Consider the following 17,790-nt stretch of genomic DNA (forward strand, 5'->3'; position numbering starts at 1 on the left):
TTGAAATACTTTTTCAGTTCGAAAACTGGAGAAATACAGTACTGATTTTATAATATCATCTTACTAATATCTTTTATGATGTTAGAGTGAAATCATATTGAAGATTCTTATCCATAGTTGAATAATACTATTTGTTACTTTATGTGAGTATAAAACATAAAAAAAACCAATGTTTTGAGGGTTTTCTTTTCATAAGGGAGAAAGATATGATCTGACATTTTATTCAGTTTATTGATCTTTAGTGCATATTCATGCAGTTCAGCCTCCTCAGTCCTGAACGAAACTTTGAATTTTATGTTTTTCATATTCATTTAACCCACCAGCTGATGAAAAAAAAAAATTCACATTCGTGCTTCTGGCATTCAGGAGTCGATACAATCTTGAAGTTCATCATAACAGGACCAGCCATGGTACCATGGACAATGTAATTTATAGAATTTTGGCATATATAAATACAATGTTGGAAAAGTTATTTCTGGTGCTGCTGTCTGTGGCATACCTTGCTTTAATAGGTTTTGTAAAGGTCTATAAAAGATATGATTTCTCATATCTAGTATAGGTTAAAGTTGCAGTGGTGTAAGTCAAAAGTCCTCATTTTGGGAAAAAAGGTTTTACTAGATATTTTTTAAATAGAGTTTCATGTTAAAAAATTTTGTGATTTCAAAATCTAGTGGCAAACGATTGACTTATGAAAGTTAAATTTTTTTTCTCAACAGCTTATCACTTTTACATTGCGTTACTGGACTTAGAATTGTTGAAAATGTGACTTACACCACTGTAACTTAAACCTGTTCATATATATCTAGTATATATATATATATATACACTGGTGTAAGAAATTAAGAGAATTTGCAGACTTGGTCGACTATCTCTAGAACTACTTTACCGATTTTAATGAAATTTGATATGTACATACAATGATACAATACAAAACAAATAACCATTCAATAATTGTAATACACACGCATGATCATGCGTAACACTCGTTGGAGTCGGAAGGTATGACACAGCGGTTGCAAAATAAACAAAAAAATGGGTTAATAGGGGGTATGGTCCCCTCTTACAGATATACAGGTCTCGCAGTGTGATTTCATACTTGAAATAAGGCAGTTTATCATTTCCTGTGGCAATTGCTCCCACTCGTTCAGCAACGCTGTTTTCATTCCCTGCATGGTTCCCGGAGGGGGGGGGGGTTGCGAGTTGCAATTGTCCTCCCCAGAGCGTCCCCAGACATGCTCTATAGGGTTAAGGTCTGGAGATCTGGCTGGCCAATCCATCCGGTGAATATCCTCACTCTCTAGAAAATCGTCGAGCAGAAGAGCTCTATGTGACCTCACGTTATCGTCCATTAAAATCAACTCAGGGCCAACTGCACCCCTGAAAAGGCAAACATAGGGCTCCAAGACCTCATCCCTATACCTCACACCAGTCACAGTGCCTCTTTCAAAGACATGGAGAGGTGTACGGCCATCCAACATGATGCCTGCCCATGCCATTAAACCTCCTCTGCCATAATGGTAGATTTCGCGGACATTGGAGAGTAGGTAGCGGGTCCCTGGTTCTCTCCACATGAACGTATGGCGAGAATCGGTGCTTAGGCTGAACCGGGACTCATCAGTGAAGAGAACGGTCGCCCATTGATCCATACTCCAATCTCTATGCTCTCTGCACCATGATAAACGGATTCTCCTGTCCGTAGAAGTGAGTGGGACGCAAACAGCAGGTCTTCTTGCAAACAACCCTCTCTCATGAAGTCTTTTGGAAACAGTCACCCTTGATACATGGGTTCCTGTGGCTGCATACAAGTCATGAGAGAGCTGAGAAGCTGTAGCACTCCTGTTACGCCTCGCTATAATCGACAAATGGCGAGCTTCTCTGGCCGCGGCGGCTCTTGGACGACCTTGCCCAGGCTTTCTCTCGATGGATCCGGTATCCTGGAACTGTTTCCATAAGTTACACACGACGCTGGGCGTTAAATTGAACTCTCTACAAATCTGGACTTGAGATTGGCATGCTTCTAGCCTCCCCACAATTCGCCACCTCATTCCATCATCTAAACATTGGTGGTTACTCATTTTTACTGTTACAATTTTAAATTAACCGATTGCTGCAAAATAACACCAAGAAATTCGCAGAGGTGTGCTAGTGAATGAAATGCATCTTAACTTACGCGCGCTTATAAAGCCTGTTTCTCTACTGGCCCTGCCTACACTCAAGTGCACGCTTACGTATTTGACGTACAAGATTTTCATTTTTGTCTTGAAGCAGTAGTTTTACATTCAGTTCAGTTCTTTTCATGAAATTCGATAAAATATGCAAATGCTCTTAATTTATTTCACCAGTGTACTATATCATATTTAAGTAAAAGATATGATTTCATACTTTTTAAAGTGATTTATTACATGATCGGTTTCATATTTCAGGCTTTCAAACGGGGTTTAATGAAAATGTTTGGAGATCAAGGAAAAGGTATGGTTTTTATGGAAACTAGTGTCAAGCAACAATTTTATCCTCATGCTTTCATTGAATGTATACCAATGCCCAAGGACACATGGGACATGGCACCTTTGTATTTCAAGGTATGTTAATGTTATTTAACAGTTTTTTGTTTTTGTTTTTGCCTAATGACGATATGCAGTGAAGTGCTTTGAGTTATTGAAAATCTAAGTTATTGAAATAGAATTTACAGAAATTTACAAGAAATTGAAATTATTTGGGGATACCAAAAATTTGAGTGTATACTGCTGCTCCATCTTGATTTTCTCCAGTTTCACTACTACAGTGAAAAGAGACCAGTTAGTACACAAATGCCATCTGTTTTGATTTTCTTTGGGATTTTCTAAAAGATTTTTCTTATTAACCTGAAATAAAACCACGAAGTCTTAAAATCATTCCTTTAACTTGCATATATATCAGGAACATGATCCAAAAAAAGCTCAAGTTCTTTTCTTTCCCCCAATCACTGAAAATCAAAACTGTTTATACCAAATTGACAGATATGACTGTCTCACTATGCTGGTGGACTTTTGTGTTTCTAATTTTCAGAGTTCCTTGCAAATTTCCTGTTCAACCATTTGTTAATTTGAGTCATAATTATAAGTCATGATGATCATAGAGTTATGCATGTTTGTAATTGAGGTTTTGTTTGTGAATGATGATTTCATTTTTATTTCAGAAAGCTATAGACGAATCAGAGTATGAGTGGTCTCACAATAAAAAGTTGATAGATCTGTCAAAAAAAGGAATTCGGAATTCTGTAAGTGTTTTATGCATCACTTTTTTGCTCCGATTTCATTTCATATCATTCTAAAGATATTAATGAATAAAAAAAAACATAGTTGAGCCTCCGTATTTATGGATTTTATATTCATTGTCTCCTTCCCAGTTTTCTGGAAAACACTGATTCAGTGCTAATTCTCGTATCAGAAAAAAAATTATATGCATTAAATAAACATTCAAAATAACCATCCTGAAGTTTTTCGTAGTACTTTAGTCCTCAATATGCCATAACTCCACATCTAGCATTCAGCTGCTTGATTGGATGTTTACCGAACATGTATGGCTCGCTATGCACATTACTCAATGATGATTGCGCAATGGAAGACGATGCAAATGGAGGAAAGTCTTAAAGTCATGGATGAATTTCACTGATGCCACTAGTGTCATTGCTAGAACTGTGGATTGCCATGTGTTGGAAGAACTTTGGGCTACTGTGTGCCAGAAGACACATCCTCCTTTCTATGTAGCCAGCCGTAAAAAGGTTATGAAAGACATTATAACAGAAAAACAGGTGGATGCAGAAAGATTTAATGATACGGACATAGAAGAAATTTGTGAATTAATTAACAGCAATTCAGAAATCGATAGGGGAAGAACTAATCGAGCTGACTGCTCCTGAAACCAAAGTGATACTCCACGAACGTGATCAAGATTAAGAAGCGGAAGAGAAGTTCATTATGAGCAACATGGCGCAAGGGCTTTGTAAGAATAAATATGCAGTGGAGTGTTTCGATGACATAGACCCATCTATGGTACATTTTTCCTATGTAGAAAAAAATGAAGAAGCCTTATTATATCATACTCTTTCTTTCTTTCAAACTGAATATGGCCCAGGCTCTATCAACTTTAACCAATTTCAGCCACTGCTCCAGTCAGAAGTTACATATCCAAAGATGATGTCACTCTCTGCTATCCATACGAAGATTTCAAACAGCTGGCTGATGCAAAGATATATTTAGGAAAGAGAGAAAATTCAACTGTGTGTGCCTTTGTGGGGAATCGAACCCACATCCTTTCACTTTCCGGATGAACACACTAGACTACAAAGGCAATGAATATCTCGATCGAATAAGATATTTGTTGCCTTTGTAGTCTAGTGGTTTAGAATAGTGTTTCCTAAAGTGGGCAATGAAACGGTCCGGGGGGGGGGCAATAAAAGCTAATGGTTTGACATAGGACCCTATGGGTTCGATTGAGTAGGAGGGTGATGAGAGAAAAAAATTTCTGGAGAAGGAGGGGATGTAACACAAAAAGTTTGGGAAATGATATTCTAGGACGTTCACCCAGAAAGTGAAAGGGCATGGGTTTGATTCCCCGCAAGCACTTGAATTTTCTCTCTTTCACAAATATATCTTCGCATCAGCCAGCTGTTTGAAACCTTTAAAAAGTTACGTACTCTAACAAATTAACTGAAATAAAGAAGAAACAGTTAACTGACATTATAATAGCCTTTCAGAAAACATCGCGTGGGAATCAGTGGACGCCTCCTTTTACAACTGCAGCACAAACAACTTAGATATAAACAAGATGTCTGAAAAACACGCTTATGGTTTGTGTTATTCGCAGATTTTCTGTATTTGTATAACCCCCCCCCCCTCATTTCCTGGATTGTAACCCCTGCATATATTGAGGGATGAGTGCACTTTTTTTTGGTACCCTCCCATGTATTTCTGCATCTTATGGCATCTTGTATGAGTAAGACCAATCTCGAACTTGTTTTTATGCTAAATTTTGCCAAGTGTAAATTGATGTCTATCTTTTATAGGTTCCAAAAGGGCTACCTTTTTTTAGTGTCGAGTTCGGGAATGATGGTGGCTTTGCTCACGTTATTGAGGATGACAAATGCTTCCCGAAAAATTTTGGAAGGGTAATATTCCTTTTGACTATTTTATTTTGTTGATTTCAGTCAAACTCGGGTATGATGGCATATAAGATTTCACAACTTTAACCGAGATTGACATTTCCAAGGCCTTTTTTGATTACAATATAATCAGATACAATCAAATTCTGTTCATAAAGTTTTTATTTCTTTATGATTAGAGGTGACCATATCTCCGATTAAGAAAAATATGGAAAATTGGGATCATAAATATGGGACATCATTAATTGAAATAAAAATACAAGGCCACAACAGGCAAAATGCCCAATGAGGTGGATGAGACCACCAAAAGTTTGGTAGTTTCCTACCAAAAATGTTGCTAATTATCAGCAAAATCGACAACATTGCTTATAAGTAATTCTTGTTAAAAATTGCAATGCTATGGTGATTTAAAATGCATTTCACAGAAAAGGAAAAATTGAGTGTGGCATGTGACATATGTCATATTTGTTACAACACAATTTATGAATTTCGCAAATTTCCTTCATCAAAGATTCTACAAAAGATTATAAATTAAAGTAAGCTTTATTGAAAAAATGGAACATTAAAAGAAAAAAGTTGCAAAGGGTAAGAGTTCTTGTAAAAAATGGAAGTGCAGGACTGTCTCATTCACACTCACATGTGTTATGCTCATGAGCAAGTCGAAGTGTTAAACATTGCTTTTCAAACTTACTTATCATTCTAAATATGCATTTGACAAGTTTTTTTTTTTTTTTTTTTTGCGTTATCAAGTTATAGTCAAAAATTTATAAGAGAACCGGATATTTCATACCTATCTGTGATAGGCATCTGTCCATAGCAGTAATCACTAATCCCAAATAAGAATGTGATTGTATAGTTTTAATCTGTTTTCTTTCCTATTATTTGCATCATGAAATGCCATCTTTTTTTATAGTCTCTTTATAGGTTTCTATGGTGATTGAAATTTGAGTTGGTTTTTGAAATAACTGCAGTGACAGTGGTCCGGGGCGGTTTTTAGGATTTCCACCATGAGGGGCAAACTTAATTTTGCAGCCATCCCTCCCTCACTTTAAAACTCTGTCATTTTTTTTAAAAAGTGTTTTTTGCACAATGTTTTCAAGTAAAAAACCCTGCTTTTTCTAAAATTTATCTCTAAAATATGTTGTATGGGAAAGTTGCCCTCCTTTATTCCCTCTAGTTCCAGTCCTGCAGGGGTCTGAAGAGTTCAGAACCTCTTGCATTATCTACTGAAGATTTTTGCTGCAGTTGAAATTTTTCGGGTTTCTTCTCTCAATTTTGAACAGCAATTGACAACTTAAAAGAATAATAACACAATGACTATAGTCACGAGTTTCTATGTGAATCATTTACTTGTCTAAGGTAATTTTTCTTTATTTCACCAGGAAATCGTTGGAGGGATGTTAGAAATGGATTCATACGAAATAAAAGAGAGACCTGAATCCACTGATGGTATCTGTGAAAAGGTATTAAAAATGGTCGATATGTGGTGGAAATATGAAGAATATTTTAGAACTTGAATCAGTGGAATAAACATTTTATTTGCGTTGATATTTATTTGGGATCAATTTATTGATTTTTTTTAGAAATGAAATTTGAGTAACTTCCAATCAAAATTGAAGCAATCACAATTTTCCCTTCATTCTAGTATCTGTGTATTGAAAGAAATAATTTTATCTTCATGTATGAGATCTCGCTAATATATAGATATATATTAGCATGACAGGCAAAATGCCCAAAGAAGTAGCTGAAAAAAGATGCCCATGCGGGTGTCCAAAATAAAGCAATCCAATATAAAAGCATATATGCATCACGATATATAAAAATCGGATAACTAATACTTACTGAAATCCATACAGCAGTATGGATTTCAGTGGCCACCACTCTTTAACTTTTTTGCGGTCCTCTGAAATAGTTCTGCATCAGGAAACAACGGTCCTTTTACGGAAGAAAGGAAAGCTCCTTTTATGACGATAGGAAGGCCTTTGTGAACTCGTGTTCTTAGCAGAACTCGTGAGTAAAAAAAAATTGCAAAGAGATTTTTTGGTGTTAAGTAGCTATTTTCTCAAAAATGATCGGCGGGCCACATTTGGTCCACAGGACGTGGGTGCAAAACCCCTGGCGTGCGCCATCTATACGTCGTTTAAAGCATTTCACCTTGAAAAAAAGAATCTGTCAGAGAATAGAGAAATTATGAAAACCAAAGCATGTATGCTTACACCATCTATATGCCACCTTAATAATTTCAATCTTTTTTTAAGATTGAAATTATTAGAAGAGAAAGAATTTTTCTAATCACCACATGATGATTGAGCATGCTACTATGCTCATCATATGCGGATGATGGGAGCACCGTGAAGGTTAATTAATTTGAATGTCGCAAGCCTTCAAAATCATGTTTTTAAAAGTAAGTGCCGCGACGGAAAGACCAAAAAATCTAGTATTTTAAAAATATGGGACGAGCAGTGATATCACCATCAATCGCGACGCCAACTTTGAAATCCGCTGCCACAAACTGAAGACGTGGGAGAAAATGAGATTAATCAAGAGCAAATTTCCTCGAAACTAACTACCGTATTTCAGAAAAATGCGTTTTATTATTACCATTTAGCGAATATATGCTTTATGAAGAAGAAAAAAATGCAAGTTTTAATTTTTCCCTGACATTTCATCGATGAAGGACGTAAAAATTAATGGTTTATTTAATTTCCTTGACGTTTTAGTTTGATGTGATTTTTGTCGCTGTAATTAATACGCGTTGCCGTTACTTTTAAATGGATTCCTTGTTTTCTCTTCACTTTTCCTGTCATCGCGCCGTGGGAAAACGTCTTTGGAATTGAATGTTTAAAAAGGAAAATGGCCCTTTTTTTGCATTTAATAGCAGCTGTTGTAATAAACTGATGCGTCATTAGAATAATGTTCCCATTGGAAAATTTTTAAAAATGAATTATGTGTGCTTATTTACATTTGCTGTTTTCTCTCATTCAAGTTGTGTGATCAGTATAGTGACATTAATTACAGGAATTTCGATGATGGAAAATTTCATTAATATTTTTATACATATAACATGCTAATTTCAAACAAAACTACTTAAGAACATTTTAGATTTTTTGTTATTTTATGCTGTAATTTCTAAATATTGGTTCGATGGTGGTTCATAATTAATGCTATGAAATTTTCTTTTTATATGATTTAATATTTTAATGCGTGTTTTTTTCCTAATGTTGAATGGAAATGGATGAGCCATTCAAGGAATCCGAACGTGTGTTTTTTTTTCTGACGTGAATAACGCATTTGAGATAGCTTACGTTGAATTATCGACTGCAAAGTCAAGAATTGGAGCGTCACTTTACGAAAATTGATCACATTTCAAATTCTTATTAGTTGTATACTTATTAAGTTTAAGTATACGGCACAAAACGGCCATAAAAAGGGGAGGTTCAAATGTTATACGACACAACATTGCCACGTTGAAATCGCTGGAGCTAAAAATATGAAATTTCGTCATTGTAGTTTTATTTTATTATGTAGAGGCTCACTAAGAAAGATGCTTCAAAATTAAATCCCCTTAAGGGGGAATTTTCAGATTATCAAATCCACGCGCGCGAAGCCGAGGGGAACAGCTAGTTGATTGTATAAGCCGTGGCTTTGAAACGGGAAGGGAAAAACCTACATTAAAATCCACCCGACGTATTACATTTTTTTAAAAAAATTTGCATAAACATGTCTCTTCAACAACTTCCCATTAATTTTTCTTTAAAACTCTTATCAAAATAATGAGAAACAACCGTTCTTGATGTATTCAAATTTCGTCATCTTTAAATTACACATAATTATTTTTTCCGTATTCGTAAAATAAACATTATTCGTTATCGATGATCAAGATGTCGGGAATGGAAAGGAAAATTCCCAAAGCGATAATGTCCAATGATATCATTAACATACCCGGAGAGAAAAATGCAATAAAAATATGAATATCTCATCATTTTCTTATAAGAAATAGGGCGATGAAGAGAGTAAATTAATAAGAAAATACATTTATTTTTTCATTCATAGGAGAAAGATAAAATAAGAAAGAATGAATACTTACTTGCATGTTATAATTTGCATAATTTTTCTTTTCCTTCAATGTTTGATTCATTTATTCGGAAACTCAGAAGGAAACTACGTAGCTTTCAATTCCTGTCACGGACTCATTTTTACTTTTAATTCATTCAATTTTGTTTCTGAATTTCTTTGTGGAAACGAATTCACGAGCACGTATTCAAAAGTATTAAAAACACGCGTGAATAAGGTTAAGGAATTGTGCTGAATTTCAATTTAATACTAAAAAATTATTAGAAAACAAAATAAAATTAAAAAATATATTATTATCATAAAAAAAATGAAAACTGCGATGTATACAGTCAAACCTCGTTAGTGCGTCACCCGGTTAACACGTCACTCCGCTTACCGGGTCACTTTTTGGAAGTCCCAATTACCCTCAGGCAGGAATTGGCACAGCTATGTCTTACTCCGCTTGCTAAGTCATATTTTTGCGCTCCCAAGAATGACTCATTAACGAGGTTTGACTGTATATGCATATGAATTTTTTTTCCAGCATTTATTTCGCGAAACAATATTTTTCAAACTAATGTCGGAAATCTCAGTATTACCCAAAGCTTGCACATTGCGCACGATTTTCAAATGGTAAAGTTCAGGCAATTTAAGCTCTGGGCCATTTATAGTTTCGGGCCTGAAATTTGAACAAGACAGCAGGGTGTTACGGCCCGAGTGGCGCAGTGGTAAAGTAAAGACGCTCGTCTTCCACTGTGAAGGTTACCATCAAGGTCCATGGGTTCGAATCCGGGCATAGAACATTCGAAGCAAGTTTTTTTACCTACCGAGCCTAGGCATCACCTCCTAGAGATAGAACGCCTCTGCACTGTTTGCCATAAACGTCATTCAGAATACCTAGCAAGTTTGCCACATTTTGACACACAGCATCCTATTTCGTTTCTTATTTTGGCGTAGAATCTTCCTGATTGGCTCACAAATACCGCGTAGTGATTGGATGTGGGGCATAGAAATCGCCAATTCTGAACCCGATCATTCCTTTTCCTCACAACGATGGCACGAGCAGGGAATTTTTTTTCCCTGAATATTCTGAGGGAAAATGGACTGCTTACTGACGTCACAAGCTGAGTGCGGAGGCCTTCTATCTCTAGGAGGTTCTGGCCGAGGGCGACCACCGACGGATGGAGCCTTAATTTCCCACCCAACTCCACTGGTTGGAAATTACCGTATGGCGATATATGACTGGAGTTGGTGTGCGGTGTAGTAGTAGTAGTAGTAGGGTGTTCCGGGGTTGTCCTGCAATGCACCTCCTATCATAAGACAACCCCTCCGCTTAAGGTGAGAGGAGCAGGACATTAACGTTGTAGGGGCACTAGTGATTTTCTATGTGTACCTGTAATTGTCACCCGAAGGTGATAGGAGGCGGTGGTAATTAGCGCTGCAGGTGCATTTATGAGTCTTTTCCTGGAAGCATTCATGAGGTGATAACAGGTAAGAGAACAAACTTTAGAAAGCGGCAAATTTCAAAAAGAAATGAAAACCGGGAGGGGATGACAGGGGCAATCTCCCCACCCACGAGCCAAGCAGTAAACGATAAACGTGTCTGTCCCTTAAAATACGGGACGATCTGACTATTCTACATAATAAAAGGCTCCTTCCGTTACATTGCTCTGGATCCTTACCCGACGAAAACAGCCATAAAATCATCAAATTTTACAGTGGGAAGGGGGGGGGGCAAAAAAATCCCAGTTACTGCCCGGCCTTGGCATGACTCCGAAAACATCAAAATTAATTTAAATTAAAGAGAAATTGGTATAAATTTTAGATTTCAATAAATACGTTGCCGTTTAATGAATTCCTTACATTCAAAATAGGGATGACCAAAAAAAATTGTCTGGTGCAATGAAAACAACAATACAATGACAATTTCAACAATTGTTTTTATTTATACTAAAATTATCACAATATTAATTTTCTCTATAAATTTTAGTTTTTACAATATAAATCAATTATCTCTTCGGTTCTTCAGAAATGTCTTCTTTTTTTGTGCTAAAATATTTAAATATTTACAGTGAATGCAAAATACTATGTTCTAATTTTTTGAAACAGTTCAGTTTTCTATAAGTGAGTACATTGTGTGATGTACGTAAAACATCTCATAAAAATTTAAAAATACAAAAATTGCACGATACACGTCCGATTTTCAAGTCGAGAAACGACATTCGTGTGATTTTGCGGTGCTGAAGTGAATATAAAATTTTTCTACATTTGATTATATCAATTCCAGTGACGTACAACCATATTGAGTCTTAATAAAAAGAGAAATAAATAATACAGGGTGCGCCAAAAGTCCATGACGCGTTTCAAAAATCGATATAAAATCAACCATTTGACGTAGGAGAGTGCGGTCTGTAGTCAAATGCTCATCATCGATCAATAGTTTCGTTGTAATTTTATTTTAATTTCACGTATAGATGCACTGTTATGTTTGCGTTTGTTCAGACGTGCTGCCCTGATTCGTAAGATATTGTTTTCGCTATATCCCAAAAAGTACGCGACGCACGTCAAAAGCAATGGCATCATCAGATACACATTGCAAAGGTGCATTCAATGATATTACTCCGGTTTCAATATCTCTTCCCGTCTGTGCAAAATACTCATGTTCCGCATTTGTAATGAAATTGTTTTCCGCTGTATCTCGAGCAATTCACAATGAAAATAGACTGCATTGGTATCGTTTGTAACAGCTATTCCAAAGACAATGATAATCATTATCAGTACTTACCATACGATTGAAGGCACAAAAAACGTATTCACGTCGAAACTTGTGGCCGCGTCTATGACACGGTCTGGTAGGAGGAGGGGGGGGGTAGACGGCGTCTACCCCATTTTTTTCCTGGTGCTTTATGATAAAGCTCCATCTATACGTGGAATTTCTAATCATTTTGTTAGTCTTTATAAAAAAAACACTCACACATTTTTTCGATCGTGACGAGCATTTCATTGCAAACTACACTTTCAAACACCCATTGATTAATTTTTAATGATTTTAGAGATGTCTAATGGTGTTTTTGACCACCTTGTACAATTAAAGGCAATAACAAAAATAAACACAGTCAAGTGAAGATGACAGAAGAGCTGATTAATATTTTTAGTCACATGACTTATCAATGTCACTATAACCAATAATAGCAATTCGAAAAATACAAAATTAGCTACTTCTCCAATTGTCTGTACGAATAACTGAGAAAGTAATAACATCTAAAAGAGCTTATAATTAATTTCAACACATTTAATCCGATTAATTATTCAAGTTTTAACAATAATCACGATTTAATAATATATTCCCACCGTTTAAATAACTTTAGATTACATTGGTCCCTACTAATGTGTTCAGAAAAATTTACAGCCTCTGTGTTATCAATATAAAATCGGGATATTCGAATCTATCTCTAGTAGCCGGAGCTCAGAAGACTCGGAGACTAAACGATTCGAGTTGCCCGTTCTCCTTCACACGGCGCTACTAGAAAAAATTCTCAAAGCCCGTGAAAAGCCCCTCCCAAAGCCCTGTGCTTTGGGTAGAAAAAAAATAATATTTTGTGGTTCTAGCAGCGATAAAGATCTTATCATCGTACACTATTATCTCCACTATAAAAATAGAAAAAAATTGTAGGTACACCCATACATTGAAGAGAATATGTAATTGTAGACTATTTGTTGCGGCCAAAATATTACAGGAATCCGATTCCATATTCATCGCATTCTACAGAATGAGGAAAGGCAAACTTTCATATATATATATTTATATACCAGTGGGGTTCTCAAACTTTTGTCACCCGCGGAGTCCTTGCCCTGACAACGTTTACTCGCGGTTCCACAGAATCGGGGGTATGCGCAGGATTTATCTTTTGGGGAAGGGGGGAGCAAAAAATTTCTTCCTACGAAAAAAATTTCGAGTTACCAACATTCAAAAACATTCAGATTATCAGGAAATTGATTGAAATGGCATATATAAAATGTATTTTTTTCGGTATTTCAATTTTTTAAAACTGGAAATACAGTCAAACTTGATTAATTTGAAGTCCAAAGTCACTGGAAAAAAGTTCGACGTATCCGAAATTCGAATTATCCAATTAATCTATCCTGGATCCGTAAAATGACTACAAATTACAAATAATTATCAATCATTAAAACTTTATCATCAGTTACGGAACTGTTTCCCAAATTTTAATGATCTATAATTATAATATTTGATCTTAGCTGTAAAATCATTCCATTTGTTTGGAATAAACATCATTGCAGAATTTCCTGACCATGCTGAAAGCTTGAGTTGGTTGGCTTGGGGAGCCTTCCATGCTCCTCCTTGCGTTTCTGCCCAGACTAATCTGAAAAAGAATCTCTTCAAAGCATGAATAGGCAATCATTTCCACAGCTCGCTGCTACGTCCTTGGCAAAGATTGGGGGCCGCAGCGCAGACTTTGAGAAACACTGGCCTACATCAACGCAACATTTCGGCAATTGTGATACTAGAGTTCCGTGCGACTAGCACGTTAACTCGCCAGTGACCCCGTTGCAGAGGGTTTCTCGACGCCAATACGCAAATATCACCGTCTGAGGGGCGCCATAGAAAAATAGAAACACGTATTGGATCGTCTGGATACTGAGTCTTCTGGTATCTATGTGATTCCAGTATCCCCGTGTGAGGAGCGCTTAAGTATCCGGGCAGAGACTCATAACTTATATATTACTAAATTATAAATATTTACCAACATCATATAACATTCTTATAAATTACATTTCTCTTGTAGATTATGGCTTATATATTATAAAATACGTGTATATATTCGTCTATTATGTATATTCACATTTATTTTCATTACTGTGTAATATGCAGTATTTTAATTATTTTGATTCAATACGAAAATCTGTATTAATAGGTTGTGTCGTCGGTTACGTACACTGTGGTGAGAAAAAAAATGTAAAAAATGGTGCATTTTTCAAATACAGCGTCATAAAATGCTCGTTGAACACTTTCAGTGCGAAGTAAGTCTATGTCACGTTGAGTTTTCGTCGGCGTTTGTTTGGTCAGTGTCATCCGTGTCCACTTTGATAGTTATCTGAGCAGGGGACCCGATCTGTTCCGGGTTCTTTATCGTGATGCTAATGTTCCCGTCCCTGTTGACGAGATCGTCTCTATCGATCATATCACCGGAGTTCTTCCGCGAGCATTTCCAACGGTTCTTGACGACGCCGACCGTCGACGACTCGTTGGCGGAGGAGTCCTCGCTAGCCGATCGACGCGAATTGTCGTTCGAACTCAAGTCGTCCGATATCGAACTCATGTCCGTCGGTTGCGGCGATTTCGAAGTCATACTGGAAGAGTTCGGTGACGGGACCATCAAGAAACCGGACGCGTTGCCGTTTCGAGACACCTGGTAAGACACAGACGGGATGTTCCTGCTGTGGCTCATGTCTGGTTGCAGGCGGACTGTCGGGATTGGCTGAAAGAGAGGACATCACGATGAGTTCAAACATGAAATTATTAACTTCTTTACTTGTATTTACTCAGTATTAACACGCAGAGCATAGGCAGAGATAGATTTGAAAGTCTGGGGGGGGGGGGGTACGATGATGATGTTAATTCATTTACATGCATATACATTAGATCAGTCGGCTCCGCCGAGATTACGAGGTTGATATGAGTTAATCGGACGTGAAATTCAGCTAACGACGCGGCTGTTTTATGTTAGCGCGTGCATCTATATCAACGCAAATGTTTGTTAGCCGAATTCGTATTCGTTAACTAAGGCAGAAAAATCTTCGTTAGCCGAAAAATGCGTAAGCCGAGGCTTCACTTAAATACAACTTGTATTCTCGCATGTCCTATTCGAAGGTTATTCAGAATGTAACTTGGCCTAGGACTTGATACTTTTATGACGGAATTGCTCTTTTTGGCCTGATCCCTCTAAAAGGCTTTCATTCATTCATTCAAACCGAAAAAAGGCTGACCGCACCTGTTGTAGAGCATAATTAACAAGAATGAAACCAATCAATAAAAAGTATTGAAGTTATCGTACACACACACACCTGGCAATTGGCTCTCTGACCAGCTCGGCCTCTCCCGGCTAAATACTCTTGATACTGAGAAATGACACAAATTATGCAATAAACCTGTGCATTAAAAAGAAATATTATACACAAATATATATTCAATTTAAATAATTATCTCAAACATATGAAGCAGAAAAGCATCGTTTAAATATTCAAAGGGGACTCGAAATAAATAGATAAAATGACTCTCCCGAATCATAGATATCTCCCGAAATGGACTCCAACCATTGGAACGGGATCAAAGCAATAATAATAAAAAAGTTCAAAAGTTTTTCCCCGGAAGTTTCTCGAATTCATTTATTTGAATAAAATATGAAAACATCACTTTATTCGGAATGAAAAGCTAAAAATATATGTTTATAACGTAATATCAGAGAAAGGGGGTAATAACCAAAAAAATGTGTTATTTTCCCGGCGAATGACCACTAACAGGAAAATTTCTCAAAAAAAAGTGTAGGAATGTTCTTTGGAAACGTGCCACCAAGAACATTGCTATTCTATTTTCCCATGTTTTTTTTATCCAGTTTCTGTTTGGCAAGGGACCAACGATTGCGGTGACTTTATTATTTATTTAAAGATTTAGTAACTGTAGTATATTTTCAGAAATGATTTTCAGTTGAAAAAATGACAATTTATATATTTTATCAATATTTTTATTCATAAGAATACAGGGGAAAAAATGGAATGGGAAGTTTTTCCAGGTTTGTCTAGACGCTGTGCTTTTCAACAGCTGGTCTGCCGGTCCATGGGGGTTTCCTTCAGAAGGATGCTAGATGTTGACGAAGTTCTCGAGCTCCAGCATGCAAACAAGGAGGAAGTTGAAGCAGCAACGAACATCTTTTCGGACAGAATTAAATCCGCACTACACAATTCAACTAGAAAAATCAAATACGCGGGAAGCAAATTTGGAATCTCTCTTGAGCTGAAGGAAAAAGTTAGACTCAAAGATAAAATAAGAAAATCTTTTCAAAGATTTCGTTGTCGTTTGGACAAAATTGCGCTCAAGCGACGGGAAAAGGAATCAAAGAATTTGGCAAGGAGCGCTTCTCGAACTTCGTTGAAGAGGACACTGCGAGTGAAGGCTCCCTATGGAAAGTTTGGAAGATCTGCAAAAAGAAAAGCAAGAAAATTACCAAAATTCAAAACGGACGAGGTGAATTGGACTTCACTGATGCTGAGATAGCGGAAGTACTTGCCGAAACTTATGAGGGTCAATTCGAACCTAACAGTAATCAACCGATTGGCACTCAGCGGGAACACTTGTATATGATTGAAGAATTTCTCAACAAACCACGCACGCCATCAGGGTCTTTGCGAGTTTCAAGATTCAGAGCTAACAACTATGGAGTAGGTTAGAGAACCTATTAACAAGCTCTCGATCAAGAAAGCCTCTGGCCTGAACGAAATCTCCAATCTTGCTCTCAAAAATCTGCCCATATCTGCCCTTATGTCTCTCACCAACATTTTCAATAGCTAAACTTGCCACTTCCCGAAAGTATGAAAACTTTCAGTAATCAAACCTATATCCACAAATCCGGCTCTAACCCTCTCATAGCCAAACATTTTCGACCGATCAGCCTTCTGAACAATCTATCTAAGCTCTTTGAACGTATCCTTCTTTACACGATTCAATAACTATCTCGACTCCTCTAATTTCCTTCGTCCTGAGCAGCATGGATTCAGAAGTAATCACTCCTGTGTCACACAGCTACATCGAGTCGTAGAATTCGCAATACAAGCCTTTAACCACAAGGAATTGACCTGCGCAATATGCTTGCACATTAGCAAGACATTTGATAAAACGAATCACGTAACTTTGTTAGCCAAGCTTGTGGAATACGGTTTTCCTGACCACTACGTGTTGTTCTTCAACAGCTATCTTGAAGACAGACATTTTCTGGTCAAGAATGGGAAATGCTTGTTCTTCTATTCGTCAAATAAGAGCCTCGGTTCCCCAAGGATCAGTTCTTGGGCCTCAGCTCTTCTCCATTTACATCAATGACTTTTCTGCCCCCCCCCCCCAAATGGGAAGCAGAATATATATATGTGTCAAAGGACTCTTTGCGGATGATGCAATTATTATCGCAAACAACATAAAATCTGGCAAATGCAGAGAAAATCTGCAGGAGACTCTGGAGGAGGTTGAAGACTGGTATGAGGATAATGCTGTTGAGCTTAATCACGGCAAGTGCCAGTTCGTCTGGCTAACAAAAAGAACCAAATTCACTAGAGCACCAATCTACCCGGGCAGAGAAGCCATAAGACCTGTGAAGGAAGTGAAATATTTGGGATGTATTCTAAATCAATAATGATCTTTCGTTCCTCAAATAAATCACGTAAGAACCAAGGCTACCCAAACCATGGGAATGGCGTCACGCATTACATTCCCAAGTGCAAGATTAACTCTTAAAAACAGTCATATTGTTTAGATCAATCATTAGACCTATCGTGACCTACGCCGCCCCAGTATGGGCTCATGATTCAAA

The 17,790-nt window shown here is 37.0% G+C and overlaps 2 protein-coding genes across 3 annotated transcripts in view; one reads left to right on the forward strand and one right to left on the reverse strand.

The window, feature by feature from the left end:
- The window catches only part of LOC149088713 (pre-mRNA splicing factor cwf19l2), a 32,515-nt gene extending 25,827 nt beyond the window's left edge, over window positions 1-6,688 (forward strand). For both annotated transcript variants that reach the window (XM_089249265.1, XM_089249270.1), the window contains exons 13-16: window positions 2,424-2,579; window positions 3,176-3,256; window positions 5,045-5,146; window positions 6,523-6,688. In XM_089249265.1, coding sequence (XP_089105391.1) covers window positions 2,424-2,579; window positions 3,176-3,256; window positions 5,045-5,146; window positions 6,523-6,657 — 474 coding nt within the window. In that variant the 3' untranslated portion in view covers window positions 6,658-6,688. The remainder of the gene's footprint in view (window positions 1-2,423; window positions 2,580-3,175; window positions 3,257-5,044; window positions 5,147-6,522) is intronic.
- Window positions 6,689-11,198: 4,510 nt separating this feature from the next.
- The window catches only part of LOC149088714 (uncharacterized), a 98,319-nt gene continuing 91,727 nt past the window's right edge, over window positions 11,199-17,790 (reverse strand). Inside the window, exons 6-7 of the mRNA XM_089249278.1 lie at window positions 15,281-15,364; window positions 11,199-14,694 (exon numbers count right to left, since the gene is read on the reverse strand). Of these exons, the coding sequence (XP_089105404.1) occupies window positions 14,248-14,694; window positions 15,281-15,364 (531 nt within the window). The 3' untranslated portion in view covers window positions 11,199-14,247. The remainder of the gene's footprint in view (window positions 14,695-15,280; window positions 15,365-17,790) is intronic.

Source organism: Pholcus phalangioides, unplaced genomic scaffold, assembly GCF_987345545.1.
Source record: "Pholcus phalangioides strain wild (caught in Gottingen) unplaced genomic scaffold, Ppha-v1.0 ptg000003l_1, whole genome shotgun sequence".
Classification (NCBI taxonomy): Eukaryota; Metazoa; Arthropoda; class Arachnida; order Araneae; family Pholcidae; genus Pholcus; species Pholcus phalangioides.